Genomic DNA, 20,934 nt, shown 5'->3' with positions numbered 1-20,934 from the left:
CCAAAGTCCATTCTGAGAGCAGCCAATGAACCACTGCATATGACTTGTGCTGAGAAATTACATCAGCTTTACTTTTCATCACCATCCAGGGAGAACTTACTATCCACTTCAGTCTACTTACCACTTGGTATAAGCTCCAACTGAATCACCATTTGTGAACAATCCACCCTTTCTCCCTGACCCTTTAGTGGCTCAGAACACGTGAAAGTTCCCAACAGTGCCCTGGAATCTTAGCATGGTGGTATTACTGTGGGAAGAGAGGTCTCCAGCTCCTAGCTCCTATACATGTGTTGCACTATATAGATTGCTCTCGCCCAATACCTTTAGCAGCCCCCATGCCAAAACACTACCATTATATACTGGTTTTCTTAGGATAAGGTCCAAACATACCATAAAACAACCCAAGACTTACCTAGAAGACAAGCATGACAACAATAATAGAAATAAAACCTGGCAATTTGAAAAATGCAGAATAAGGCAAAGTAAGTTTCTATTCTACTTACGAGTAGATACAAGTTAATCATACCAGTCACCTAACCCTTTCCTCAACTTGAACATGTGGGAAAATGGGCTTTCCAGCGTAGCTGGGCTTTAAACCAATTTCTTCCTTAGCATCATCTATTAAAAGCAGTATAACAATAATACTTTGCTCTCTTCCAGAAACTAAATTATGTAAAATAGGTCCCTTGCCTTATCCAAAGAAAACCAAGGAGAATATGTGGAAGAGATATGGCTATAAGGAATACCAAAGTCAAATAAACACGAGTATTTAGAGATGCTATATATTGAATTTGGTAACATTGAATTTTCAAAATTAAATACCTAAAATTTACCAGAAAACATCCATAGTGCATTTTCCATTTCCCTAGATATTCACAGGCAAGCATTTCAGTCAGCCTTAGAGAAATTTTCCAGAAAGTCCTAAAATGTGTTTGTATTGACCATTTCAGAACCTGTCAATGCTGACCTCAACAATTCCAAGTCACAACTCCTCCCTCCTATTGCTTTCCATATCAAGAGGCAGCATGGGTAGAAAACCTTAATGTTCAGTTAATTTATTACAGTCCTTGGAGGAGTGACTACAAACAGTTCACATACTCTATTCATGCCTATAGCTGCAAAGTACCTTTGTCGGCTACAAGGTATTACTCAATAAAACACTGTTTTCTCTGATTTTCAACATTTTAATAAATATTTACTAAAAATCTACTTTGGTGTGCTAGGAGTTGAAGATACAAAGATAAATGAGAAATAATCCTTGCCTTTAGGGAGTTCAAAATCTCTTTTATTTAGTGTGTTTATATGGTGGCTTATTCTTTTTTTTCTATTCAATTTATCTAGATAAATGGGGCGTGTATGTTGAACTTTGTATTCATACTCTATGTTGCTGTGTCGCTGTGTTTGAGGGCAAATCCCATTCTCTCTTCCTCTCTTTGTAGCTCTCCATATGAATGCCAGAAGTCTATTTCTTTTTCTGATTATCTCCCTCCCTTTACTTCAAACTTACTCCCTTCATTCTCTCTTCTTTAAAGAGTTAAGTGGGAATATATTTTATTTGTTAGAGTTGTTAAATTTTTGTGTTCCCCGATCTTAAATTTTAATTTTTGCACTTCAAATTTTTCCATATTATTTACTTATGTAGCCCTTATGTAATTTTTTTCCATGTACATGTCAGTAGAACCTGACAGAAAAACAATTTCTCAATCTCCTGAACTAACTACTCGCAGGTAAGATATATAAGATACATATACATAAACTCACACATAATGGAAGGATAATTATATTCATCACTCACTTTTACTCATTGATATCAAAAGTCTCATTATGATTTTCATTAGGATTTGACTTGATTTCTTTTATGCTCATAGTATGTGGGCCAGGAAAATACAATTTAAGAGCAATAAGAAACAGAGAAATAGGAGGGCCAGGCATGGTGGCTCACGCCTGTAATCCCAACACTTCGGGAGGCCGAGGAGGGCAGATCACGAGGTCAGGAGATTGAGACCATCCTGCCTAACACGGTGAAACCCCATCTCCACTAAAAATACAAAAAATTAGCCGGGCATGGTGGCACACACCTGTAATCCTAGCTACTACGGAGGCTCAGGTAGGAGAATCGCTTGAACCCTGGAAGCAGAGGTTGCAGTGAGCCGAAATCGCGCCACTGCACTCCAACCTGGGCAACAGAGTGAGACTCCGTCTCAAAAACAAAAAAAGAAAGAAAGAAATGAAAGAAAGAAAGAAAGAAAGAAAGAAAGAAAGAAAGAAAGAAAGAAAGAAAGAAGAAAGAAAGAGAAAGAGGAAATACCTCTAAAAGAAATCAGGAAATGGACAGATTATAAGCAAGAAGAAAAATTCTGTGATACCTAGAATACCACGTCAACAAACTTGGCTCAGTCAACATTTTACTTTATTTCATAATCCCATATAATTAACTCCCCAGTGTAAAATAAAAATCAAGTTTTACAAATATATTAATCACACCCTTTTCTAAAGCACAACTATTCTAAAATCAGTTGGATTATTTATTTTATTCATTCTTATTTTGGGGCTTTTTATTGTTAAGCCTTAGCCTTTGTCAAACTTAGCTCAAAGTACTGAGTGATGAATATTATCAACTGATTTTTCCTGAAACCTTTGCCTCCTTCCAATCTACTTCATGAAATTTATGAATCCACAGCTGTAGATTGCTGCAGCTCCCTGTCTCTAACCTGCACAACATGTCTGAGTTCTCTCCGTGGGGACCTATGATCCTTTGTTCTGACGGCTGCCTTCTCTCTATGTTATGTGATCGGAGAAAGTTTTGAAGATCTTTTGGTCGCGTTTCTGCATTTGGAGCTTAAACTGAAAGTCAACTGCACCACTTGCACTGCTACCCAGAGCATCTGTGTAGCTCAAACATCCCCTGCCCTCTGCGAATCCCCATAATAGTCCTTACTGACTTCAGGCTCAACTCTCACAGTGGGCCATGAGTAATTTAGTTCGGTTGAAACTTAGGCAATATATACTCTGTGCTAGACAATCTGATAGGTGTCTGGAGACACAAAATGGAAAGACAGGGACCTTGTTTTGATTAAGTAGTGCACAATTTCATAAGAGGGCAAAACATGAATAAACACAAGAAAGTTTTAATGCAACATTAGAAATCAGGATTATATAGCCTTGACATAAAAGACTGAGGTACTTTTTAATGGGGACAGTAGTGGCAGGTGGGGACTTTTGACAGATTTCAGGTCAGAGGAATAGTATTTCACAAAAGGAAAAGCAAGGAAATAAACAGTAGAGCTTCTTCTGAGAGTCTGCGTGGGGTATACGGAGTACATGCTATGGATAAGTAAAGAGCGGCTCAAAGAGGTTATGTAAAAGGCTGAAGATGGCAGCACTAGTATTCGAAGCAGAATTAGTACACAGGTCTATCTGACTCCAGAATTCATGTTCTCTACATTACTGCCTCAGAATAGACGTCATTTACTGTCTGTGTTATACAGACAGTATGTGATGCTTGCTTAATTCCTTGTTTGGTACCTGTGCTTCCCATGTGTTCAATCTAATTTAAACTGGCTTCCTTCCCACTCATTGAAACTGCCCTTATGAAGGTGACACACAGCCTCATGTTGACTAATCCACCTCTCTTATCTTACCCAACTTCTACATAGCTTTCAACTCCTTGCAACAATTTCTCCCTTCATCCCTGTGACTCCACAAACCCCTGACCTCTGACCTCAGTGGCTGTTCTTTTTCAGTCTCTCTACTACCTTCTCATCCCTTCACCACCTCCAGCACAGAAATACCTAGTCATGGCTGTGCATCTTTCTTCTCTCTACTTTTCCCCCCCCGCCAAATTAGCTCATTTCAACATCATGGTCTTAAATGTCTCTAACCTTGAATATCCAAATGGCAGAGGAGTGGCTAAAAATGTAAACTCTGGATCCAGGCTTCCTGGATTCTAATCCCCGATCCACTGATTATAAACACTTAAGTTAGGTGCTTAACCCCTCTGTGCCTCAGATCTCTTACCTAAAAATGGAAAAGACAATGGTAGCTATCTTTATACACAGCTACCTTCCCTACAGCTTCACTTAGATATCAAATTTAATGTGTCCTAAACTGAATTCTGTATTCTCATCCCCTCATAAGCCTGTTCCTCCCCATGTAAATAAATATCATCATAAACTCAGATACTCAAGTCAAAACATTTAAGCACATCCTCTAGTCTTTCCCTTTATTGACTCCCAACAGCAGCAAGTCTCAACTGCTGATACGTATGTATCCTCCAAAATATGTTTCAAACCTCTCCAGTTTTCTTCATCTCCTCTTTCCCACTCTAACCCTAATACCATCATCTCTTACTTAGACAACTTTAGTGGCCAACAAACTGACCTTATATTCACACTTGCCACCCTACAATCTATTTTCCATATAGAAGTAAGAATTATCTTCTTCAAGGGAATAGCAGATCACATCTCTCCTCTGCTGAAAATCTTCCAGTAGCTTCCCACTGAACTTAACATCCAGACTCTACACCATGACCTAAAACGCCCCATGTAAATAGCTCCTTCCTTTCCATCCTCTCTGTACCACCCTCCCTGACTCCTCACACAGCAGTCACAATGGCCAATTTCTGTTCCTTAAACATGCCATCTTGTGTCACTCCAGGACTCTTGAGCTTCCATGGAATGTTCTTCCACTGGCAAAGATATATTTGATTGCTAGTACTTACAGAAGCGCCTGGCACATAGTATGTGCTCAGTATGTATCTGTTTAACAAATTGATGGATTTACAGTTCTTTAAAGTTAAGATTTCATTCATTTAATTTCTATTTTAAATTACTAGGGGTGCTCTCTGTGTAAAGGAACCCTGAAGTGAAATATTTTTAAATGTGTAGAATCATTCTTAAGTTACAATTTTAAAAATAGGATTTTTGCCATTTTTATATAGGCAATTGTAATTGGCTCCTTATATAGGAGAGATAGATAGATAGACAAACAGATAAGACAGAGACAGAAAGGTATCTATTTATACATATATACAAATGATCTAAGAACATTCTTTTTTATGAAAAAAAAGGTGGCTCACTGAATACATAAAACTTGTTATAGTCTGAGATAACAATGTTAAATATAAAATTGGACCAAGGATCTAGAAATAATTACTACTTTTTCAAGCCTTGGTACAAAAAGATAAGAGTAGTACCACACCACAAGGGTTCACAAGGCAAATTCCTTCTTTTGGCATTGACATTCCTAACACATGCCTGTCAACATTCTGAACAGCAAGCTATAGAAATCATACAAATGTTTATACAGAATTTTTTAAATCCACAAGCTCTTGCCTATAAAGACTTCTAAAAATAAATATTTTAACAATAAATCATTTATGTGCATTTTTTCTGAATTTTTCTTAATTTACAATCACATAAAAATAACTTTACTGAAAGCACAGAACTGTTGCATTTATTTGTAGCCATTACCTTTTTTTTTTCTTTTTCTTCCCCTATCCTGGTAAATGCTTCCCACTCCCAAGGCTGAAAAGTACCTGAAGATCTGTAAATCATGACTTTAATAAGTATAATAAATCATTTGTTACAGTTATTTTTAAGACTTTACCTTATCGAGTTTTAACTGATATGTTTTGCAGGTACTCCTCTGTTATATGGAAGCAATATAAGTTTAATATTTAGTTACTGAAACCTAAGGACACTTTGTTTTACTGAAGTATGAAAACTGTGAGTGGAAACGGTGTCCCTAAAATAATTAAGGCAAGACTTTAAGCCACAAAATACAGCAAAGTTTCTAATTAAGGTTAATCTTTGAAAGTTCAAAATTTAGTGATGAAATCTTCAGGCTTCCATTTTATGGTCAAATGTCAGTTGTTTATAGTCAAACAACTGCCATTACATTTAACAGTACTAAAATCTTAAAGAAAATTTCCAGACATACCAGTTCTCTTAAAGTTGGATATATACTGTCTTAAAACAAAATTTAAAATCCACCATTTACACATTTAAAACTATTGCAATTTTTCCTAACCTTATTAGCACAGATGGAGAAACTGTATCCTGTTGAAAGCCATTTGTGACAGGAAAAGCAATGTCAATTTTTAGACACTCATAAATGTGCACCATAAGTGAAATCATAATGAAGTAACATATTGTGCATATGAAATACCTAAAGACAAAAAGATGATCTCTATAGAATGCATCATCAACTGCCATAACCCTAACTAATCACTGCACTTCATCCATCAAGTTCAGAAGCAGATGAAGTAATAGATTCCTAAGTAACACATGTACATGACCCTACTGCTTGCTATGTAAAATGGCCACTTCAATATATTTTGTTACGTGTGCTTATGTTGCTCTCTCTTGGTGGAAAAGCTGTACTGTTCAAATTGATTACCACTGATTTTTTAAAACTTTTTTAAAGGCTTTCATGTTAAGAGAACCAGTTTGTTTTGATACAGTATTTTCAATGCCATTTGCACAAATTAAAGTGCTAATTGCTAACCTTAGAACAGCTAGAACTACTTTAAATAATTCCGAGTTTCTAAATTGATGTGAATTAAAAGCTGGTTGGAGCACACACTGAAATGTTTTCATTTATGGACTCCCAGGAGATTTCATCTTGTAATAAACAAAGTACCAAACAAAATGAAGAGCAAGAGGGTACTAACTCTGTAAGAATTCAGCTGTGAAAACCTGATTCACTGAAAGAAGGTGAAAATATTGGTAGAGTCTCCTAAGTGCTCCATCCATTTATATATTTGCAGAAACAAACTATGATTCATTTTTTTAAAGTTACTGGATAAACATAAGTGGTAGTAGAAGTCCAAACATGTAACAGAAAAAAAAATTTTGTGATAACCGATTTTAAGATGAGAACCAGTGGCATGCTGTAGCCGGCTGGTGCCAGTTTGTGAGAGCTGACTTGCACATATCTTCCCAACTCCATGTTTAGTGGCATAATTTTGACAGTTGAAATCTGTCATGGTGGGAGTTTTTACATTACAGAAATTTTCAGTCATTGTAAGTGAGGGTTTTGTCTTTCTTTTTGTACTTGTTTCTTTTTTTTATTTTATTTTTTGGAGGACTGGTTGTTATTTACCAGCATACCACTAGAAATGCCAAAGAACATGCCAAAAAGAAAATCTTTCTCCCTTTGGCTAATGACATTTAAAAATGTTTCTTAATTGCAAAGGATATAAATGCCAAATAAAGGGCTTCTCAGAGGAAGTCCCTCCTTTTAGTACACTGATAAATCAAACAATATATAGCATTTTATGGTCAGAATAGAAACTATTCACAATGACTATTTCCTCTCTTGCAAATCAAGAGTCTTTTCAGAGAGTGGCACGGCAGTTGTATTTCTAACCAGTTCTCTACAGTAGTCAAAAACAGCTGAGTAACCTTTGGAAAATTGTTCACTTATCAAAACACTACACTCAACCAAAGTGAAAAAATGTTTTGTATGCTGCTGTATTTTAAATATGAGACTGGTAACATAGATGTTCAATAGCATGAATGAAGATGTCAAAGATGGAAGCAAAAAGTCTGGCAAAGACTTGAAAATGATGCTTCATAAGCCAAGCCCCTCGTGTGCTCACTGGGTTACCCTCACCTTTAGAAGAAGGCAAGACTTGGGAACGTTTTAGGGTCTTCCTTTCACTTGGGAGATTTACCCATAAGTTCAGAGAAACAACTTCAGAAAACAACTGTTAGGGCATTTAAAATCTTTGAGAAGCACCTCCTATCTAGAAAACATGAGAGTTTAACTTCTGAAGCATCACGGTCTTCTGCAGCTCACATATGTGAACAGCATGGAAATAAACTCGTAATGCACGGTCTGGTAGCTTGCGCTTGCATTAGGTACAGCGCACTGTGTGGGGAGGATTATCAAGGGAAGGTTTGATTGACTATTACTCCAGTTCTGTCTATGCCCCCAGGACCCACTTGAAGACATTATACTTCAAGGTGACTATTCTGTTGAAGAGAACATAATATTAATTAATTAATGATTACATATAAATAATGGAAAAAGACTAATTGAGCGATAGTTCAGCTAAATAGCCCCAACAATGTCACCAGCAGTGACAGTACTGCTGAGCAACTGATAAACAGTACCAGCCATGGAGGGCAGAAACAAAGCCTTTTAAATTCATCTTTTCGTGTATTTCCTTATAATGAAAGCAAATAACAAAAGCATGTTTTAGGCAAAAAGGTGTTAAAGAAAATATAATCATTGAACAGCAAGTGTTATTTGTTTACACAAACACTAAAACCTCAGAATAAAAAGATAGCTCATGATGTAGGATTGTTTCCAATTATTGGCAGAAGGACAGAAAGATCATCATATCAGTAACAAAGAACAATCATGCTGCAAAGAACAATCAATGGAAATGCAATTTTCAATGTTACAAATCATTAAGCTGAAGATATATGAGTATCAGTTTTAAATATAACATGTAATCAGAATCTGCTGTAAAACCAGATAAAAAATAACTTTGAAAAACTGTACTAAATCAACGAGGTATTTATTTACTAAAATAAAAATCTGACTTCTGGGTACAGTCATTCTGAAGGCTCTATCGTAGGGAATGAAAATGAGACTTCATCTCTTAACTTTAGAAATACAAAAATCTTCATAACAATCTTATGGGGACTATAATTATCATCCCCATTTCACAGATAAGCAAAATGAGAAACAAGGTATTAAGCAACTTATACAAGGTCAGCCCATTAGTAAGTGGTGCAGCTGGGATGTAAACTCTGGCAGTTTAGCTCCTGAGTCCAGCCTCTTAGCGACTACATTACACACCTCTCATCTGGATAAAACATAAAACTGTAGAAAATCCAGGAGTCCTTTCTAAAGAGAGAGGTTTTAGCTGGGTTTTGGAGGTACGTTGTCTTTTTTTTTCTTTTTGCCTCTTTCTACTATATGCCCTTATTTATAACCTAAAATATTAGATATGCAATTCTGCCTTCTGTTAAGCAAATGATCCATTATGCCTGATGTCCATAAGGGCCATTCCATCTGGAAACCAGAGCTAGTCCCTTAATTGTTCCATGCTAATAGTTAATAGAACATTTGATAGAATTCCTTACATATACCTTTGTTATTTAGCCTTATGACATTTCATTAGAATTATTTAGATGACTTTTTCCTGTACTAGAATTTGAACTCATGGAAAGTGAGGATGTTATTAATAATTTGTTTCTCTGTTATCTAGCATAGCAATTGACACACAGCTGACACTCAACATAGATTTGTTAAATAGAAATTACATGCCACAAAGAAAGAAAGCCTGAAGGAAACAACCTTAGCCTGCATATTAAACGCACAGATAATTGCCTGTTTTACACTAAATGAACTTTTTAACAACAATGAAAAAAATTTTGGGACAACTTTCCTGACCTCTATCCTTTATTCCTCATGTAAAATAGGTCAAAAAGTCTGAACGATCCTTTCTCAGACATGTCTCCTGAATCTGGATCATCACCATGCCACCCGGGGTAGGCTCTGGTCCTAACCGGCCTGGACTCTGAGCAACGGTGTCCTGACTGCTCTCCTGACACCTGTCACTCCCAGGCCCGGCCACTCGCCGTCTCAGCGCCCCCTCGCGGCCCTTCTCTACCCACCTCGGGACTTCTCAGGCCTCCCGGCTGCGCCGCAGACCCTCCCCGTCCCAGATCCCGCCAGGGCCCACTCGGGTTCCAGCCGCTGCCTGGGACAGCCAAAGGCCGGCCCGGGCGGTTCTTCCCCAGGTGGTCCGGGGCGTCCCGGGCCGCACTGGCCTGGCCCATGGGCCCCGAAGAAGGCGGTCACCCAAGGACCACTGTCCGAGCGGCTTCCCCCGGCCCGGCCTGGTGCCGCGTCCCCACCAGCCCGGGGTGGCAGGTTCTACTCGGGAAGCCTGTTTTATGTCTTCTTTCACGCCCATATCACACCGACAAGGGTGAAGCTGTGGAACTTATACCTCGGCTGGGCCCCGCCGCCAACTCCTAGGGCACGGGAACTGCGCACAGGCCGGGGTTCCGCGAGGGGCGGAGCTTCCCGCTCTGCCCTCGGGCAGGTGAGCCGGAGCCTGGCACGTGGGCCTGGGTGTCCTGACAGCCCTGGCCCCCGCCGCCTCTGTACCGGGGAGAGCGCCTGGAAGGCGCCGCTGCCTCTCTCTCCCTACGTGCCCACCTGCCTCTAGGAACTGGTGAGTTACTTCAGTTCTACGTGAGTCTCCAGTGCCACAATTTAGTGTGTACACCAAACGGTGTTATTGAATAGATGAAGATGATTACCACCTGGTAATGAGTTTCCTTAGTCCCGTTCTTACAGAACCTGAAACTCAACGCTAACCACCCCCGCCCCGACTTAGAATCACAAACTAGATAGAATCTTTCTGACAATCGGGTGAGTTGGGTTTTTTTAATATGCAATGAGGAAATTATGCTTTACTCCAAAAACTAGTGCTTGTTATTTTCCTCACAACAAAACTCTCAGATAGACAAAGTTGGCAACCCTATTCCACTCAGCTAGTCGATAAAAGAACCAGGATGGAACTATGATGGGAACCCACATCTTCAGCTTCCTATTGCAGTGTATGTTCTATTACATATGAAAAAGAGACAATAAAGTAGAGGATAAGTAGGACGCTGAAGAAGTAAGGAAAGGAGAGAATCCAGTGTTTTAAGGAGCTTTGTTTTATTTTCCCAAAGCTTGGAGATTACTTGGCAAAGTGTGATGGTGCTACACAGCCCGTAAGAAATTTGTAATCACCCATCTAACAAGTACCTAGGCTGGATCTGCAAACTGCGTGGAAATTTCTAGCACGTGTGGGAAGAAGCATGATCAACATTTCTTAGAACATTTCAGGTCCGGAAGTGGCCCTCTTGCAGTTTAGCAGGACATATATTCTCAAGAGATTCTGAGTAGCCACAGAACTTACAGAAGCTGTCATTATTTACCTACTGCTCAGAAAAACAGGACACTGTCTGTGGGCCAATTTGCTAAGAAAAAAATTTAAATAATATGTAAATAAATGTAAATAATGTAGAAGCACAATCTGCCTTTGCTTTTTCTTATAAATATAAGAAAACGTTTTCATTAAAATAACCAAAAAATAGACAAGATTTACCCAGCACCTTTAGAATGAAAGTAACGTGGCAGTGCTTCACTGGGAAAAAGTGAAGCTGAATGAGATGAAACTTAGAAACTGAGAAATGGTCAGGAAAAAACAAGAATTCAAAAAGCAAATAGAAGTATTATTTGACTGAAAAACCTGAGGCTAAAATATGAAATCAAGCTAATTTCTGAGGTATCTACTTATTCTTTGTTTCAAGACAAGTCTGACTCCAGTTTGGGGAGAGTCAAACAGAATGGAATTAGCTAAATTTGCTTATTTTTAAAACTCCCCTCAATTTCTCCCCCAAATTTGAGTTTCCCTTTGTACTTCTCCCATTATGATGTAGAAGATTTACTAAACAAATACCAATTTGGACTAAAATGATATTAGGTTTTGATGATCTACCTATTTTTAGCCTAAGGACTAAGTGGTTTTCTGAATTCACATTTTCATCGTTTTAATGAAAATGAGGCAATATGCTGAAATGGTATTTTCTTAGATTGTATTAAGGTTTATATACCTAGATTTTTCACATACACTGTGTCATATACTTTTCCTCTAAATCCAATATATTATGAACACACAGTTAATGTTTTTACTGCTAACAGCATGCTGTAGGTTTTAAAAAATTATTGTTTCTTGACCTTTTACAAGTTATTCTAACACTAACAGCAGCATAGCTATAACAGGACAGAACTTGACTAAATATATTAATATAGAGTTTTATTATCCTTGATAATTTTTCTCACTGCAGTGTCTAGTTAATACTTAAAGGGTTTTTGTATGTTTGCACCCATTCTTAGAGAGGACAAGAGTTTGAATTTGCATATTCTCACCGTATGTTTCTATTACAATATCAAAGATTGAAGGCTGCCTTAATAAAACATTTCAAAAACAATGAGAGTCCATTGCTGTGCAATAGTCAAAACACTACTCAGTCTAAAAAATCTTAGTATTTTTGATAACCGTATAAAATAGCACAATTTAGGTCACTAAGTGCCATCAGCATATACTCCCTAAATATACCAAATAGTGGCATATTTATTGTATTTTTAAAGAAGGAAGTTAATTTAGCAGTATTTCACATGGAACCATACAGAATGGAGTATGATAAAATTTCTTAAGGCCTAACATGTTGCTTAAAGAAAACTTAGACACAGAAAAAATATCTGACTTGATAAATGCTGTCTCTCACAAATATGACAAACTCTGAATAAATTCCAGCTCTGAAGGAAGGAAGCTAGCCACAAACAGGCCTTTTTGTTTTGTGTAAGAAGATACTTGCAGATGGCCAGCAAGTGTTTCTAGATATATCCTGTTATTATGCAAAGTTCTCATCTGCTGATGGATGACTTTAGACTATTAAAGATGAACTTTTATCATATATGACCCAATAAATAATTAATATCTATTCATAAAGGCTTGGATCACATTCTGACCACATTCTCAAGCATTTTGCATTACTTCACACGTCGTGATTATGTTGCAAATATCTAATATAATGCATGTTTATCATTAGGGTTATTTACCTCTGGCCATCCTTCCTGGCCTCAAGCCATCCTTCTTGAAACCCTGGTTCAAATATTCCCCTGGAAGTGACCAAATTCTCAAGTGACAAGTGCAAGTAAATTTCTTGCACCAGATTTGTCAGTGTTCATATTTATACCACCAGTCTATATTTGATAAATATATGATTAAATGCTTTGATTACTTTATTAGTGAATGAATTTGTGTATTTTGGTGTTTTCCAAAGTGTGCTCAATAGAAGTCTAGTCCTGGGAGATGTGCTGCAATAAAAGATACCATGGTGAAATTAGTTTGGGAACTGATGCATGTTGCTGTCCCTTTCTGGAAAATGTCAGTGCATCTGAGGATACTAAAGACTCTTGGAAGTACTGAAAGTAGAGAAACACCTTCCAATTTGTATACCGTTTCCCAATTTGCCTGACCATGGCGATGGGTATCGTTGTCACTATGCTGTGTACATACCTGATGAATAACCATTAAAAGATAACTCTCCTCAAGTTAAAGATTATGTTATGCTCTACAAAAGAACCGAATGCTTATTTTGTTTTTAAGGTACTATATAGTTTTCTAACACTTGAAATTATTCCAAGATTATTTTTATAATTTAAAAAAGATTTTCATTCAATTAAAAATGAAATTATATATATAATTAAAATTATTTGATAAAATAGGGAGATAGCAAACTACCCACATTGGCCTCATCTTTAGCAGTCATTGAAAGAAATCAATTCAACTTTCAAAGCCTTTATAGAATATTTTAACTTTATAAAAATAATGAATTTTTAAAAATATATTTTTAAGAGTCAACCATTATACCATTTGGTTGTCAATTCCAAAAAGCAAGGCATACATGCATTAACATCCCGATTTCCTAAATTTTTATCCAAAGTGCATCTTTTTTTAAAGAAAACTATTCTAGATACTTTATGCATAATTATCCTAAAGAACAATGGCATAAATGGCAATATGATATGCTTATTTTTGAGGCTTAGTATTCTAACTTTTAACAATGAGATTATAAATTACTGAAAAAAATGAACTTCATAGCGGAGATGCTGACATAATTGTAATCAGATAGTAATAGTTTTGCTATAATCCATGATGCTAGATACAAAAATGTCATTTCTAAATTTTAGAAGTCGGCCTACTAGCTAACTATGAGAGTTGACACCAATTATGTTGACTTGACCTGACTTTAATAGCAGGTAAAGTTATCCCCATAGTGCTATTGCTGTCTGTACACAGTAAAAATTACTGTAAAAATATATCTCTTCACTCTGAAACCTTAATTGGGGGCCAATGTCTTCTATTACAAAAAACCGTGTGTGTGTGTGTGTGTGTGTGTGTGTGTGTGTGTGTAAAACAGAAATAAGCATTTGATGACATATTGTAGCTTTCTTAGGTTAAACTTTTTTATTACAGTAATGTATCAGAGTAATTGAAATAACTTCACCATACAGATATCACATGCTGGAGCATGACAATGCAACGCTAATTGCACACTGTATTGACATTTCAAGCATATTTTCTGTAACAACATTTGCATTCATATACAGGTAGTAAAGCACACGGGGATAATGTGAGTCATGATTCATGTTAGCAAATGTATTGCTTTCAAGCTAATCCTCATACCCAGAATCTGCAGCAAAACCATTAATATTCAGATGTTGTAGCATGTACAGTAGTTATTGTATGAACTGAATAGCTCAGGACCAAGAATTGCTGTTAGCCTTTGAAAGAGAAATATCAGTGTTATTTCATTACTTTTGTAAGGTAAGCCTTATTACTAATTTAGGAACTATTGGTCCATTGATTGTACCTGTAGATAATACAGCGCAGTTAATGTAGAATGTGTAACTTGAGTAATTTTCCCTAATATACGATACATCCCTTTATGACGAGGTCCAAAAAGCACCAAAAAATGGCAGCAATCTCAAAGTGTGCAGTAAATTTTAATATACCAATTTTGGTTGCAAGACTTATTTGTAGCCATATATCTTGCTTTATATGTATCCAGACAATAAATGCTTTTTTAGGCATAGAGGCTTCAACCTGGTTCTTAAAAATAATCTCAGCAGACAAACTGAACTTGATGCAACAACATATTTTATGTTTTATTATTGCTGAGGCAAAACCACACCACCATAAAATGCAAGGAAAACCAATGTTTAAAAGGCAGAATTTCTCTTTTCTTGAGGCTTTGTTAATACAAAGGTCAAAATTTCACCTTTGAACTAAAAAAGAAATAAAGAATAGGCAGTGTAAGTAACAAAATTGTCATCATGAATATATTTCTAAATTTTTATTTATTTATAAGTCAACATTAGCCCAAAATATTTAGATAATTAATACGGCCCTTGAAAACTTAAATTTCTTAAAGAGAAAAGCAAATTTTCAAAAAATCATCAGGTCACAAGAACACAATTAATTGTACAGTTATACATTTGATTTAACCCCTATGACCATGTAAACTAAGACTCAAAGTTTAAATTAGCATTACAGAACAGAAAAGGTAAGTTTTCTGTCACTCTTGAGGTATTTACTATTTTTTAAAGAATATACATTTAAGAATGAATCAATGTTTTTTAGAAAATCAAATAATGGCATTTCTGCAGCTATCAATTTTTTGATACTTTTGAAAAAGTCAAGTAATGTATATGCTTAGATCTAAAGAAATTTTTTAACTATTAGTACTTTGACATGCTAAAGAAGAACATATTTGGATTATTAAAACATCTGAAATTTCAAGTTAGATACAAAATTCCATACTCATATATTTTACAAATTAAAAAGACAGTTAAAATGAAATCTTTTTATTGATGTCTAGAAGCTACTATTATCTAGTTGGGTATAACTATTAGATGAAAAGAAGTTTAGGTTTCTTCATTTGGGTTTGGTTTGGTTTTAGTTTTAGGGAGGAAGAAATAGTTGAAACTGTTTGTGTATTTAGAAATAATTTTGACCTATGATAAAATTTGTATAGATCTTTGCATCTTACAGACAACCAAGGACATTCAACTATGTTCTAGGCAGAGTTACCATTGCCATTTCCATATTTGATCCTGTTACAACTTCATTTTTACATATTTAAGGTAAATGCAATGCTACTAAAATAAAAATTTGTTGCTAGTAAAATTAATCAAAATATGAATAACAATAGTTTCTTCAATAGATTATATAGAGCAAATGGTAACTAATCTATAATGATGGATTAGTCAAGTGAAAACTAGTTTGCAGTCTCAGACTACGTTTGTAAGTGATGATTTAAAATAAAAAAGGTTGTTTCTTAGACATTTCTAGAAATTATTCAAATATTGCATAGCTCTAGAAAGCATTCCAATCTTAGATTTACTGAATGAGCAGGGATATGTTTTTCTATAGCAGAAAGAAAATATGCTTTCATTGTAAGTAAACCCAGTTCCCCTATTAAAAACCTCTGGTAAGATTAAGTAGCTTTTGGAGTTTTCAAATAAAGCTATTTTCTCTCCTAGAAAAGGGAGTCACACCTGTACAGTCACTTATGCTGATATGTTTTAACCTATGAATAAAAATTTATAATAAAAACTTGGGAATATTTTATACCTCTAAATCATTTCCATGGCCTCCCAACATTTCCATGGTTTATTGTTGTGTCTTCTCTTAGTTGCTCATTAGGGAATAGCACTACAGCAGACACAGTCCATAGCATACCAGGTAGTATATATAAATAATGAACACAAGGCTTTTATTCACAACTTCATCATATCAAACTACATCAGTCTAAATAGGCAAATGAAGGCAATAAAACTGTAACGCTCAAAATAAGGCCAGACATAAGTAGCTAGAGAAATGAAATTTATTTGTTGAAATCAATTTGTGGGGTACTTTCATACATTTAAATTTACTCAGTTTTTAAATTGTGTGTGTGTGTGTGTGTGTGTGTGTGTTTTCTGTGAGGAGTGTTTCTCCTAGTGATGGACATTCTTATTTTTTGTTTTAAATACAAATTTTGCTCTGGTACAAAAGTTGCAAAGCACACACTCCAGCAAATTAAGTAATTATTTGTGATTTAAGATAATGCAAATGAGTGGCCGAGAAACTGGGCTGTTATCATATATCAGACACTTAAAGTTATATATATATTTTTGTGGCCAAATCATGAATTTAAAAGAAAAATGAACTCCATGAAAAGACTTATTACTTGTTGATCATCTTTATGGTGATTCTGTAATATCCCAATTTTTGCATTATTTTTTCTAAAAAAAATCCATAACATATTTAAGAATTCACAAAATGGAGTCATAAACAGTGTAGTCACTGTAATTTCCTTCATTCTGATACCCTTATCCTCTTCTTCCACAAATAGCAAATTCTTCTTTGGGATGCATGCAGAGAGGAAAAGTATCTACCAAATGTGGATGTTAGGTAGCCATAAAAAATCAAGTAGCTAGCAATAATTTGGGAAATAAACAAATCATTTCAGCCTAAAAAAGGCTCAGAAGATGGCTTGAAAAGCAAAATACATCTAACTTATAACTTTAGGTTGCCAATTCTTCAGGCTGTGAATTAAACCAGGCCAATTTGCCCCTCTCAGTTCTCCTGCTTTGGGGCCACTTCTTGAAATAACTTTCAGAATAGTAAAAGGAGGTAAAACATTCATGAATTTTGAAAATAATTAGCAGCTAGAAGAAAATAAAACTGTTGGGAGAAGAAGTTTAAATAAATTCTAAGAAGTGATGGCTGCACTGATGATTTCAATGTTAAAGTAGTACGGCTTATATTTTTATGGAAAACTGAAAGCTCACTCTTGGTTTTAAAAACTGTATTCAAGAAAAGGAAGTAAGCTGCTATGAAACTTATGCATAACAACTTTGGACAAGAACACTTCGTTCTCTGTTTTGATTTTTTAAAAACCCTCAAGGGTACACTGATGACTTGTAATATGTGATAATTGAAATCTTCTATTCACAATCCTTTAACTGTTTCTGTGGTGCAATGAGAAACTACTGTATTAGAATTTGCAATATAAGTTGATTTCAACCTTGAGAGATTTATAAAAATAAGTTTGTCTCATTATCCTATAACACTAAAATGAGTGAAATGTGTCAGCTCTTCTACTTCTGCGAAACAGGATAAATTGTATTTAACCACATGTTAAACCCATCAAAGATATACTTTCCAAATAAAAATGAGTGGTATAAGACATAAAAGCCATATAGAAAGATTTTGTTACCATCATTTTGTTCCTTTATGTGATTATGAAAAGTAAAAATGAAAGCTAGTTTACATTTTATTTTTAACCCATTGGATTGTCTTCCATTTTATTTATTTATTTTTATCTTCTTTTTATTTATTTATTTATTTTATTTTATTATTTTTTTTTTTTTGAGACAGAGTTTCACTCTTGTCACCCAGGCTAGAATGCAATGGCACAATCTCGGCTCACTGCAACCTCCGCCTCCCAGGTTCAAGTGATTCTCCTGTCTCAGCCGCCCAAGTAGCTGGGATTACAAGCGCTTACCATCACGCCCAGCTAATTTTTGTATTTTTAGTAGAGATGGGGTTTCACCATGTTGGCCAGGCTAGTCTCAAACTCCTGACCAGCGGTGATCCACTCACCTCGGCCTCCCAAAGTGCTGGAATTACAGGCATGAGCCACCGCGCCCAGCCTGTCTTTCATGTTAGATCATAATATGATCTCACCAGATCCTTACTGAAAATGTACCTTATTACAAATAGCTAAATTTCCACATAGAGGAATAAAAAGATTGGAGAATCAGGTTATGACTTTTCTAGCACTTTACAGTGTGCTATAGTAATGATAAACCCGTTTTAAACTTCTTAATCTTATCATCAAGCAACACCAGGCTTTCTAAATCTTTTTGTTTCATTTAAAATGGCTACTATATATGAGAATTTTTAAGGTATTATACTAAACCCTTTTTCAGGTCAAAAGGCATGTTATCTAGAAAATAACACTGTAATTGGATCTTCAAGATCAATTTGTTTTATATACTCTGCAGCAAAAATAACATTTCTAGTAGGAAGGAATTAATTATAAACCTAGCAGGTTCTAGACATTCACATATTTGTGTAAACAATTTTAACATGGTTTATTATGTTTCCAGAAAGGTTAAGTCTTATATTCCATTTTCTGCTAATTCTTCTTTCATATATTATTTAATATAATAAATATATGTTATTAGGGTGCATATGTGCATATATTTTCACACATATATATGTCTTATATACATAAAACAGCACTTAATGGTCATGTTCTTTGCATGTTCAACTTCAGAGGAAAAAAATGAATTGCTGTTATGTATAACCAATGGCGATCTTCCCTTCTGTTTCACAGATGGCCATATCTGGATGTAAACAAAACATTGGAGCGAGTCATTCCAGGTGAATTGTACTTCAAGTTGTAGGTTGGTGTTCTCAAGAAGAATTGGGTACTCCCTGGTAGTAAATACCTAAAAATGATAGTTAACAAATTAGATTTTTACAAGCAAATTATAACTAACTCACTAAAGGGTTATGTGGTTAGCAATTTACGTAGTCTATATGAGAAATGTTACTGTAACCAAAATGCAATTCATATAAAAAGATTTCCTCCTCCAGACTGTAGGAAAGAAGGAGAGAAGAGCTAAATATAGATGCAATATATGATGTTAGCATCCCAAGACAGCCCATAAAGAGCCACTGTACTCAAATACTGTGAAACTGTTTATGTGGCTAATGTTAATTTAGAATTCATCATCAGTCCTTGTAAGTAATATGTGGAGCCAGTCGAATATTTCTTTAAAACATGTGATTTGAGAATTTGACTAGCCACATTAACAGTAATTGTTTGTTTCAAGGGAGGCGGAACCACTGATTATAATTTAATAATAGATCATTAACGTATTATTACTATAGGTAACCTAATAGAAAAAGTTAAAGATTAACATTCCTAATTAGAATATAAATTTTATATTCTTTGACCATAGAGTGCTCATGATTACAGAATATCAAAAACAATCAGCCAGGCACAGTGGCTCATGCCTGTAATCCCAGCACTTTGGGAGGCTGAGGCAGGCGGGTCATCTGAGGTTGGGAGTTCAAGACCAGCCTGACCAATGTGGAGAAACCCCATCTCTACTAAAAATACAAAATTAGCCAGTCATGGTGGCAGATGCCTGTAATCCCAGCCACTTGGGAGGCTGAGGCCAGGGAATCACTTGAACTCAGGGGCAGAGGTTGCGGTGAGCTGAGATCGCGCCATTGCACTCCAGCCTGGGGGACAAGAGTGAGACTTCATCTCAAAAAAAAAAAATCATGATTACGGGTTGCATGTAACCCTTGCAGCCAAATGTATTTCAAAATATGTGATTTTTTTTCAGATTTTAGAAAGACAATATGGTGATTTATATATATTATATAGTATATATATTTACATACATTTATATATACTATATTATATAGTAATATTTATATTACTCACTGCAACCTCTGCCTCCAGGTTCAAGCGATTCTCTTGCCTCAGCCTCTCAAGTGGCTGGGATTACAGGCATGTGCTACCACGCCCAGCTAATTTTTTTCTTTGTATTTTTAATAGAGACGGGTTTCACCGTGTTAGCCAGGATGGTCTCAAAGGAGTTATGTTTTGTTTTCAACTTTTCAAAGCTTTGGAAATTAGACATTGCAAGTGAAAGATTGTGCACCTGTAGAATCTGTTTTCCTGTGAAAAATCTTGACTAGCATTAGGCCAGTCCAATCTATATGTCTAGAGAGAAATGGTCAAGGAAATCCACATAAACAAATGCAAACAACACTATTCAAAGTATAAGTCCTAGTAATGATGAGGAGGAAATGCTATAAAATCAGGATAAAGAAACTTATGAGGAATTTCCAAGAGCAGAAGCAGCAATATACAGAGATTCGTAATTAGTCTTGGGAAATAAACAGTGGGACGGTATCAAATCGTTTATTTTCTTCACTTGACATTAGAATTCTCCAGGGATAGGCCGGGCGCGGTGGCTCACGCCTGTAATCCCAGCACTTTGGGAGGCCGAGACGGGCGGATCACGAGGTCAGGAGATGGAGACCATCCTGGCTAACATGGTGAAACCCTGTCTCTACTAAAAATACAAAAAAATTAGCCGGGTGTGGTGGCGAGTGCCTGTAGTCCCAGCTACTCCAGAGGCTGAGGCAGGAGAATGGCATGAACCCGGGAGGCAGAGCTTGCAGTGAGCCGAGATCATGCCACTGCACTTGAGCCTAGGCGACAGAGCAAGACTCCATCTCAAAAAAAAAAAAAAAAAAGGAAAATAGAA

At 36.0% G+C, this 20,934-nt stretch overlaps 1 protein-coding gene and 1 long non-coding RNA gene across 7 annotated transcripts in view; both read right to left on the bottom strand.

Annotated features, from left to right (window-relative positions):
- Positions 1–10,195, bottom strand: part of LOC134729624 (uncharacterized) — a 115,247-nt gene extending 105,052 nt beyond the window's left edge. Inside the window, exon 1 of the long non-coding RNA XR_010110882.1 lies at positions 9,974–10,195. This is a non-coding gene — a long non-coding RNA (uncharacterized LOC134729624). The remainder of the gene's footprint in view (positions 1–9,973) is intronic.
- Positions 10,196–14,027: 3,832 nt separating this feature from the next.
- TTLL7 (tubulin tyrosine ligase like 7) overlaps positions 14,028–20,934 on the bottom strand; it is a 134,593-nt gene continuing 127,686 nt past the window's right edge. For all 6 annotated transcript variants that reach the window (XR_004665276.3, XM_034933895.3, XM_034933891.3 and 3 more), the window contains one exon: positions 14,028–19,092. Coding sequence is in view for 5 of the 6 variants with exons in the window: in XM_034933895.3 (XP_034789786.1) it covers positions 18,972–19,092 (121 nt within the window). In the remaining variant the exon portion in view is untranslated. The remainder of the gene's footprint in view (positions 19,093–20,934) is intronic.

This window comes from Pan paniscus, chromosome 1 (assembly GCF_029289425.2).
Source record: "Pan paniscus chromosome 1, NHGRI_mPanPan1-v2.0_pri, whole genome shotgun sequence".
Taxonomy (NCBI): domain Eukaryota; kingdom Metazoa; phylum Chordata; class Mammalia; order Primates; family Hominidae; genus Pan; species Pan paniscus.
Note: the sequence above shows the minus strand (reverse complement) of the source record. Positions and strands in the feature narration are given on the sequence as shown.